Source organism: Coffea arabica, chromosome 10e (assembly GCF_036785885.1).
Source record: "Coffea arabica cultivar ET-39 chromosome 10e, Coffea Arabica ET-39 HiFi, whole genome shotgun sequence".
Classification (NCBI taxonomy): domain Eukaryota; kingdom Viridiplantae; phylum Streptophyta; class Magnoliopsida; order Gentianales; family Rubiaceae; genus Coffea; species Coffea arabica.
In genome coordinates this window covers 37,568,538-37,579,586 of record NC_092328.1, presented here as the reverse complement: position 1 = coordinate 37,579,586, position 11,049 = coordinate 37,568,538, and the positions used below count along the sequence as shown (strand labels likewise).

At 37.4% G+C, this 11,049-nt stretch overlaps 2 protein-coding genes across 2 annotated transcripts; both read left to right on the top strand.

The window, feature by feature from the left end:
- The first annotated feature begins 5,262 nt into the window (after positions 1–5,262).
- LOC140015215 (uncharacterized) lies at positions 5,263–6,491 on the top strand. The gene is made up of 2 exons (XM_072067128.1): positions 5,263–5,483; positions 5,600–6,491. The coding sequence occupies exons 1-2, from the start codon at positions 5,263–5,265 to the stop codon at positions 6,489–6,491; spliced, it is 1,113 nt and encodes a 370-aa protein (XP_071923229.1).
- Positions 6,492–6,505: 14 nt separating this feature from the next.
- On the top strand, positions 6,506–6,910 carry LOC140015214 (uncharacterized). The gene has a single exon (XM_072067127.1). It carries the CDS (start codon positions 6,506–6,508, stop codon positions 6,908–6,910), a length of 405 nt encoding a protein of 134 aa, XP_071923228.1.
- The last annotated feature ends 4,139 nt before the right edge of the window (positions 6,911–11,049 follow it).

Here is an 11,049-nt window from a genome sequence, read left to right as displayed (position 1 = left end):
GCAGGGGAACTGGACAGAAGATTGAAACACCCAAATTTGATGCTGAAGTTGGACATGGAGAAGGTCTATGATAGGGTGGATTGGCCTTTTGTGACAGTCCCACCTCTCCCTAGGGTGTACCCAAGGGTTTGGCGGACCGTCTGCCCAACTCTCGTTAGGATTCAGTCACAATTCATGAAAACTTACAAATAAAACCCTCAATAAAAAAATAATAATTATTACAACCTTTCACATACCCACTCATGATCCACCAACATCCAAACGACCTATAAATACAATCAAAGAATCAAACTTACAAAAATCGAACCAAACAAGCTAGCTAGATATCTATGGAGTACGCGCTCGAGCAGCTAACAATTTTACAAGAAATCGAGACTTTCTTTAATTCAACCTCTCATGATCTCATCCTTGTAAGGAAAACAAATTTGCGTGGAATGAGTTGGAATCCCAGTGAGGTTCCAAGAAAACATGCAGGCAATATAACAGGCAAGACCATACACCGGATATCAAGAAACAAGTCAAACTCAAATAAATCACGACCCAATATATGGTTAAGCAAATAACCAAATAGATCATGCAAAAGTGTATGGTAAAGAACAAATTCATGGCAAAGGATATAAGTTACTCTCAGGAGCAAATTCCACTGTAGTTTGATCAAGGTCCGTTGACTCTCCGTCAACCACTAAAGCATAACGTCCGTAGATCACCACTTTACACCAATTTCCGTCCACCAAACATATCCCTTACCGGACCCGAACTTCAAAGAAGTACCCAAGATTCGTCGATCTCCTCGACCAAGCCCTTGTCGGATCGATTAGACCAACTAGCTCCGGGGTTGGACTTATAGTCCCAAATATATAGTAATACAGGATATGGCTTATAGCCCCAAATATTCAGTAATCAGGAATGGAGTCGTTGGCTGTTATCCAACGCTCATACAGTGAAAGATTGGAGACGTTAGTTGTCATTTAACATTCCGTATTCAGTAATAAACCATAGTGGTAATATTCGAGCATACCAATTAGTCGAGGAGATAACACTCCACTCGACAAAACAGGATAAAGGTACCAAGACGGGATGAGAGGCACCTCCCACTCGAATGGAATGTGGTATATGCTACCGCTCAACACCAGTATCGATGAGATAACTTTCTAATCGACTTAATCAGAATAAAAGTACTGAGACGGGATGAGAGGCACCTTCCACTCAGATAGAGTGTGGTACATGCTATCGCTCAACACTCACAAGTCAAGCACAAGCACTAACACAAGTACATGTCAATCAAGTGCAAGCGAGTACGAGATCGTTCAAGAAGGGAAGGCCGAGCGTGATAAGGACACACTCGCCTAGTCAGAATCAAATCACAAGTAATCCAGCAATTCATATTCTCAAGTATTCCAAGTATTTCAAGTCAATATACAAGTCGTATACAAATCAAGTTACTTGTTCATGCGTGAAGGAGATATCGAGTTTTTAGTCAAGTCAGGTCAATTAAGTGTACATAAGAGCACACTCGCCTAAATAGGTTCAAGTCACAAATAAGTTCAACATATCATGTTTCAAGCATTTCAAGTATTTCAAGTCCAAACAGTTGAAAATCTAATGGTTACGAAAACTTGATCAAATAAGAAAAACTGCAGAAATCAGAAATTTCTTCAACAAATTCAGCCACATATCCAGCCAAATATTGGCCGGATTCTGGCCACTTTTCAGTTGTAACCAAATGGCTAACACATGTTTTAACAAAATCTCACAAATTTAGTCGAACTAGGTCAAGTGCGATAAAGTACACACTTGCCTATGAAACAAGAAATCAAGTACCTAGCATTATCTAACAACAATGAGCATGTAACAGGTAAGTCAGTGGGATAACCACCCAAGTGACCAATAAGTCAAGTACAAGCAAAGCATTTCATTTCATATCAATATCATGAAATGAACTACAAAAGATCGAGTATGATAAAGTACATCCTCGTCCCAAAGGTTATTAATTCAAGAGCAATTACTTTAACCAAGTAAGCATGTTATTCAAGCAAGGAGACATTCCACGTAAATATTTTCAGGTACTTGGAACACTCACCAATCAATTGCCACCCTTCACTTTAACCTTGGTTCGTCCTCTTAAACTCTCTCGAGTCCTGTAGTCACATATTATATAAAAAGACTAGCAATACAAAACCAAAATACATGAAGAAATTAAGGTTCCTAAAACTTCATTTTCTTTCACTTAAACCTCAATTCCACTCATAAACCATACCCAAAATGATTTACCAACTCCAACTTTAAAGTGGGAAATGAAAGTAAAAACGGTTCGAAGAGAACAGAATTTTTCAATTTTTGCGCAACATTATTTGAAAAATCATATCTCAAGTTTCTTAAGTCCAAAATTTATAAACTTTAAACCATCGGAAAATAGACTCAAAGGGTTACAATTTTGTAGAAGACACAGTTGTAAGATTCAGTCCATAAGTTAGTCAAATTCTAGCCTCAAGTTGCTGCGTCATCCAGTCAAAAGACAGAACAGGTATGGCAAATCAGTCAACTTTGAAAAATCACAGATATTCATAGAAATTGGGAAAAGTTATGAAATTTGCACGGTAGAAAGTGAATTTAGTTTCAAATACAATAAACAGAACTCAATTCTGACTTTTCTACACCAAAATATAACAGATTTCCTAAGACTGCCCAAGGTTCCCTGCGGACAAATTTTCAGCGGCACTTCCTTTGTGTTTGCCAATTTTTTTCAGCCAATCCAAGGCTTCATTCTTACCACAAAACAGTCTCAAATCAAGCATATACATACTAGGCCAACAACTCACTAAATCAAGCATATATATAGCATATATCCATCACCTCCGTTTCCCAAATCCTAGGGCTACGAGTGAAAGTCGTTAAAATTCTTGGTTCATTTTCCAACCCAAATGTAAGTTCATTAGATGACTAAGTGAGTGGCTAGATCTACTCAATTCACCTTGGAAGTTAGGCCCAAAATGCAGTAAAAGGTCATAGGAAAACAAGTTTGACAAGTGCAAGAAAGTTGAGCAAAAGAAAAATCTCATTTAAGTTCAAAGTAGTCTTCGAGGGTAAAACAGTTGCGCCCGTGCAATCTCGGAAAAACGGCCATCTCTCTGTAGAAATGTTGGAATCAGGTGCTGTGAGCGGCGTTGTAAACTAAACTCAAAGGGTTTTCCAAAGGTACCAAATGTACACTCTAGTTCGTCTTTTATCAGTACCAGTGATTCGGGGAAGTTGGCTGATTTTTCGGTTCTGATTAGCTCCAAAACCCTAACAAGATTACTCTAGTTCTTGTTGCTAACTTCTCTTGTTTTGGCTCAAATTATTCCAATTCAATCTCCTAGGGTTCATATACAGGAAATCAAGTTACTTAGTACCATTGGAGCTCAAAATGCAACACACATAATTAATTAAAAGAGCCAAAACAGTCTAGCCAACCAAAGAAACCAAAACAGTCCACTAGTTATCCAAACAACCACTTTGCTTGCTTCATTTCTATTTAAACTCACACCAAACCTTAAACCAATGTTTAGCCAAGTTTCTTAGGCTTAATTAAGGTACAAATGAACCAAAAAATCAAGGAGAAACCTCCCTTACAAAACCGGTCAGCCAAGAGAAAAGGAAAACAGTCCACAAGTTCACTTATATCACCAACCTTCATCCTTACATTGTAGTTAACTTAAACATCATACCAAGCATTATCCTTAACTCAAAAAGGGTCCAAAAACATGTTAATACATGAAGGAAAGTTATGAATAAAGCTCAAGCAATTCATCAAACACATGGTATGAAAAACAACTAACCCTACTACCACTTGTTTAGTTCAAGAATTTTAACCACAAACAACATCCATGTGACTCCTAGTTTGCTATCAAATCTTCAAACACATGATATAAAACAAGAAAGTTAGGATTTAAGGTTCACATACCTCTCTTATGTGAAGCTTGAAGCACCAAAACAAACCACCAAAATCAAAGCTTTAGACATGAAACACACTCTAGGGTTGCAAGTAAATCACTCACTAACTCAAGTTCCTTCTCTTATGATTTTTGCTCAAGATCAAACTAGGATTTTAAAAGCAAGAAGATGGAGTTTTCTTCCTTCCCTTGGAAGCTTCAAGATGGCTGGCCATATGGAGGATAAAATGAAGCAAAGTTGGTTTAAAATTCCTCTAATCCTTTGGTCAAACAAGATGGATGGTTAGGGTTTTGCCACATGGCCCAATCTTGGCCCTTTCTTCCCTTAATCTTTGACTAATGAAGTTTCTACCCTCCAAATATTTCAATGTCTATTTAACACCTCTAAACTATCATATAAAGTCCCAACCACAAATAAAAGGACATTTGGTCAAAGTGTATCTATTGAGATATATATAAAAAAAATACCAAGTCTAGAAAATGTTACAATTCAAGTAAAAGCAATCAAATGCAATGCAATACAAGAAAATGTTTTAAGTGATTTAATCTTAGGGTAATGCAAGTAAAGTAAAGAAAATGTGCTCAAAAAAATAAGATAAAATAAAGATAATTTTCAAGGTTCTCACACCTTTTATGTTGCACATGCTACGGAGTTTTGGTTTCATGGAGGCAAATGTGGACTTTTTTTTTAGGATAGTGGCGAACAATTGGTTTTCTATTCTTATCAATGGCGAGTCGACAGGTTTCTTTTGATTCTAGAGGGGGGTTCGCCAAGGAGATCCTCTCTCCCCAGCTCTCTTTGTTCTGATAGCAGAATTTTTAGGAAGGGGCCTGGAGGGTTTGTTTATGCAGAATGAACAACGATATTTTGTGAATGCAGGCATCCGGGTTCCGTACTTAGCATTCGCTGATTATATATTAATTTTCTCTCGTTGCTCCCAGGATGCGTTGCAGGCTATCTGGGATTTCTTTGATGAGTACCAAGCGGTCTTCAGCCAAAAGATCAATATCTCGAAAAGTTCTTTCATTGTGTCGCCACGAGTAAACGTGGAGCAAATCCAAGGTATTCAATCGATCCTAGGGTTCCGGCAGCAGTCGTTACCCTTCATCTACTTAGGTGTGCCCATTGATAGAGGGAGGTTGCGGGTGATACATTTTGATGGCATCTTAGAGAAACTGAGATCACGCCTGCAACATTGGAGCTCAAGATTACTGTCAATAGGGGGAAAACTCATCCTACTTCGCCATGTTTTATCGACGGTTCCTTTGTACCGGTTACAGGTGTTACACCCTCCTAAGGCGGTTATCCTTATGCTAGGATGGATCTGCAATGGCTTTCTTTGGGATCGTAATGTTCTGGAGCAGCGTATACACTGGTGTACATGGGAAAATTTGTGTTATTCGAAGTCGAAAGGGGGAATTGGTGTCAGATCGTTTGAAGATTTGGTGCAGGCTTTTTCTTGCAAACTATGGTGGGGCCTCCGCTGACATGAGTCAACCTGGGCTTCTTATATGCATGCTAAGTACATCCAAAACACCCACCCATCGATGGTAAACATGCCACGTCCAACACCAATTTGGCGACGTCTAGAGGCAATTCGTGAGATTGCTGAGCGGCACATTTTTTGGTGTCTAGGGAAGGGGAACATCCACTTCTAGTTAGATAGGTGGTATGCAGAGGACTCTCTGGCACATCTGCTAAATGTGACTAATCCGCCTAATCAATTGGTCTCGGACTTCTTAACCCCAGATGGGTGGAATCAAGGTCTTCTTCAGCAATCTGTTCCATCTCACATTATGGCTATGATCATGCAAATGAGGTATTATTCGTACTGTGAAGACAGCATGGTATGGTTGCCCTCTACCTCAGGAGCCTTCTCCATCTCCTTGGCGTGGGAGGTGGTACGGCAGAGGCGAAATGTGTCTGTCATAGACTCCTTAACATGGAGTCCTCTCATGCCGCTAAAGGTGTCATTCTTTATCGGGAGGGCAAGGCATGGTTTTTTGCCCACTGATAGTACGTTACAAAGGAAAGGTATGATTTTGCCTTCAAAATGTGTGGGTTGCAAGGCAAGCCAGGAATCAGTGGATCATCTTCTTGTTCAGTGCACAACTGCTCGAGCAGTTTGGAGTCACTACGCACGCATGTTTGGGTATGCAATGGATAGAGAGCTATCGCTATCATCAATGTTATTTTTATGGGTATTGAATATCCCCACAGGAGTGAAAGAGCACATCAGACTGGTAGTTTCGTTCCTTATCTGTTGGTATATTTGGAGGTCACGAAATGAGGCTAAATTCCAGGGAGCTAGTATGGCAGTGCAATCCATTATCTTCCAAACTGATGCCCAACTGGATTTAATGGTGGCTGCGGGGTTATTCAAGAACGAGCATTTTCGGGGAGACCAGGAGTACACTTGCGCTCGAGGTGGGCGCAAAAGGAAGTTGCAGATTGGGCTTGTCCTGTTGGCCTGGGAGGCTCCTCCGGTAGGGGCTTATAAACTGAACTCTGATGCGAGCGTTCTCAATGGACAAGCTTTTGGCGGGGGGCTAGTATGAGGGGATGACGGGAAATGATTTTTGCATACTATAAGGAATTTGGAGAATGTGATGTGCTGATGGCAGAGGGTCTCTCATTTTTGCATGGGTTGCGGCTTTGTCTCCAACGATGGCTTAACCACGTATGGGTAGAGGTGGACTCGGCTACCCTTGTGCAGCTGGTCATGACCAATGCGCTAGCTAAATGGCCATTATGTAATGTGGTACGCGAGTTGAGGTGGATTCTTGATCAGTTATTTGGGCAATTACAACATGCTTATCTAGAAACAAATGCTGCAGCTGATGCTTTGGCAGCCTTAAAGCTAGGGCAAGACTGCCTTTGGGTGAAGTCTCGCCAATTGCCAAGAACTATTCGGTCAATTATTAGTCTGGATTGTGGAGCATTTCCCTATGTGCAGTTGACTCATGTAAGGGAGTAAGTACTCCTTGTTTCTTGTCTTCGCTAACACATTGTCAAACATTATTCTAAAAAAGTAGGAGGGGCAACGCCCTTCCCCCCGCATTGGGGTTGAAACAAAAAGGCATAAAGGGAGTTTCATGTTTATACTATGCATTTTAGACATTGCATGCATTTTGAACATTTGATGTTAATTCTAATTTATAATGCATGTATATGTGTGTTTTGAACACAAATATGTTAAATGAGGTGAGTTTGTAATTTTAGAGGTTAAATTGAAGGTGTTGGTGTTTAAGGAAGTAGGTTTGAATTAATTTTATTAAGTGTTAAGTGAAGTAAATTGAATTGGAGATTTTGACCACAATCCCTTGGAGAAACCCTCGAGGGATTCTGCCAGGGTTTCAATAGGGCAGCAGTGTTCAGAAGCAAAAACAAATTTTTTCCTTCATTTTCTTTTTCTTCTCTTACACACAACCATAAACTCACACACCCATTTCATCAAATCTTCATTTTGCACCATTTAAATCCCTCAAAATCATCACAAAATGACTCAAAAATATCTTGTGAACAGCATTCAAACATCAAACACATCAACTTTTGAAGATTTGATTCAAGAATATTAGGATTTTAGAACTTCACTCCTTTCAATTTGGAGGTCATTTGAACTAAACTTTTGGGGCTTCGTGCATCATTTGCTTTACATTTCATCACTCTTCAAGTCCTAAGTAAGTTTCTTGACTTTATTTGACTCATTTAAATTTCACCATAGTTGAATTTTCTTGAATTTTTGGATGAATTTCTTGGAGTATTTTTGGTGAATTTTGTTGTTGTTTGATGTTTAGTTGAACTCATTTAACTTCTATAAGCATGTTAATTTGCCTATTTTGGTTGAAATTGATGCAATGTGAGGAATTAAGAAAAATGCCATTTCTTGAATTCTTTGATAAATAGGCAATTTTCAGGAGGAATTTGTTTAACTTCATTATGCTTATTGTTGACTTTATATAGCATTTTTTATGATGTATAAGTGCTTATATTTCAATATATGAAGCTCATTATGAATTGAGAAGTTAAGACATAATGATAAATATAAATTTTAAAATAATTTTTGAGCTCATAAGTTTGTCTTGATTATGATGTTTTGAAATATAATGCATATTATAGGAGTTATTTATGCCATTTGGTGATGATTTTCTTTTGGGGAATGTGCTTCTCTTAATTTTTGAAATTTTCTTGACAACTTTGAATTGATGCTTTAATACTTTATATTCTTCAATTAAAGTTGTTATGAAACAAATGTTGATATCATCCGATGGAGAAGAGAAGCAACACAAACAATAAGAGGAGGAGGCACAAGTGGAAAGGCACCTTAGGATCCAAGCTCCAACTTCACGACAACCTTTTCATGGAGATGAAACAATTCATGGGGGAAAAGTGCACCATGCCCTTTCTTGATTTTGATCTTTTGTTATTGCATTTTGCCATGAAACTTGATGTTGCTTCTAGTGTGTTTTTCATATTTTCTTAGATTGTTTTACTTGAACGAATACTACTCACTTTAGTTGAATTTCGTTCTTTTTCGTATGGCTACTGGAACGGTAGGGCAAATTTCATCACATGGTTTTGAACTTTACTTGCTTATATAGGGGAGTATTGCTTTCACCTTTATCATTTTCCTATCTTTCACATTGAGGACAATGTGAATTTTAAGTGTGGGGGAGGGAAATAGGTTTAGGGGAATAGGTTTAATTTTTTTGTGACTATGTGATGATGATTGTTGACTGAAATTGTATTGAAAATGTTGGAATATATTTTGAAAATTTTGCCTTGTGGAATTTTTTTTCAAATTTGGGTTTGCTGGCAGGGAGTTTTATCCAGTTATAAGGGGAATCTCTGTTAAATTTTTTTCAAAATTTCACTATGGCTCAAAAAAGTTTGAGAAAAGTCAACAAAATATAAATTTCAAGAAATTAACTCCCTTACTTGTTAGATTTTGGAATCTGCTTTTGAACAATTCATTTTTCATGTGACTTGGAATTAGTTATTATGTGATTAGGATTTTTACATTTCCAAAAGTATATTGGGTAAAGTGGAGAGAATTATACTTATATTTGCATGTTTAATGAGATTTCCCTTTTACTTAAATCTACAATTAAGTGATTGATACAGTCAATTAAGTGATACTCTTGTTACTCTATATATATATATATATATATATATTGCTTTAAGAGGGTTGGCATATCTTCAAAAAAAAAAGAAAAAAAGAAAAAGAAAGAGAAAGAGAGAGAGAGGGTGGAATAAGAGTTTTACTCCAATGATTCTTAGACTAAATAACCGAAAATTTCATTTAAAAATATTGACTTTCGCGTAAAAAGGTACTTGAATTAGGAGTAGTTGAGTGACTTGAGTATGTGAGTGTTGAGTAACTAGGGATGTTCACCTAAAAGTGTCGATTTTCGTGTAACAAGACGCTTTCATAACTTAAGTATTTGTTGATAGTTTGTGTGGATAATTTCCTCTTTAAATTTAAGTTTTGAGGAAAAGATTGTGGTAGGAAAGTATTAACTATCTTTTGATTGTATGAGTTGCTTATTTGTGGAGTTAGGTTAAGATAAGAGATTGAATTGAACATGGCTAAATTGGAATATAATTATTTCTTCTTTACTAGATATTATGAGTATTTAGAGGAATTTGAATAATTGCATAATGGTTGGTTACTGAGTTATGAGATTTGAATTTGAAAAAATCATATTATTTGGTTAGGCATTTGGATCATTGGTTATGTAATTGTCGATATTGCTTGAGAACAAGCAATGATTCAAGTGTAGGGAAGTTGATAATGGCTAAATTTACGATATTTTGAATGTGTTTCATAGTGTTTTTGAGTCAATTTGTAAGGTTAAATGATATAAGTTGTCCATTTTTTGTCACTAATTTGCACCTTAAGTTGATAAATGAATTAGCTGTGATTCTGCCAGGGATTGTGGGCAGAATCGCGTTTTATTGAAGTATTAAATCTAGAGAGTACACTCACAAAAGTAGAGGTACACCTTTGTGACTGTTGTGGCTTTATTCCATATAATTTCATAGAAGTTAATGAAATTGTAGTTGATTTCATAACCACAAAAGTAGACATGAATTAATTATAGGTATAGTTGGTACACCGGCGAAAGTGGATATCACGTATATTATGAAATTACTGTAAGGATCGAAGACAACCTAAGAGGGGGGTGAATTAGGTGAATTAAGAAACTAATCAGATTATGGGCACTTTTTGGTTAAATATGAAATTTATCCTCTTTTCTAAGTGATCACACAATGAATCAATCAATGAATGAACAAAATCACTTGAGAGAAGTAGAAGATATAAGCAATTTAAAGATCACAAGATAACAATAAGTAAATAAGAAGGGAAAAATAATTGCAAACCAATTGACTACCAAGCTCCTATTGAGCTTGTAGATCAATTCAAACAATCTTCTTCAAGTTGATGAAATACAACCAATCTTGTGTACAAAGGAAGGTTCACTTCCTCCTTGCCCTAAGCTCCACTCGGTCAAGTTAAGAAGTTTTACTATCCCTCAGGACAACCCTCACAGAGCTAAACAATTGAAGTATTCATTCACAAATGAAAAGTTTATAATGAACTTCACACCACCAAAACTACAAATCTTCCTTGGAGAGTGTTTTCTCACTAAAACTACTCTATATCTTTTGTATTTTCAGCGTACAAAAGTTATTTGAAGTTTTTGATCGTGCACTATTTATACAAGACCAAGAAAATGCTTCATTAATGCTTCCAACGGATAGAAAGTAGCTGAACAGTCAACTAGCCGTTGGGGTATCGGATGTCTGGTCCGTCTGAATTTCGCGTCCGATAGTAGACAGTGAGCTTGAGAGAAATTCTTTAATTCTATCGGACGTCCGGTGCTTGCGTCCGAAAGCAGACAATGCGTTAGAAGGAATATCTCAATTCTATCGAACATCCGGTATTGTCTTTGTGAGCGTCCGACAGCTTTCTTCGAGTTTGAAGGATCCTATCGGACGCCTGATGCTTGCATCCGATCAAGATCAGTGAGTTAGAGAGAATGTCTTATTTCCTTCGGACATCCGGTGATGGAGTTCTTCATGCGTCCAAAGTTGCGCAATGATTATCGGACG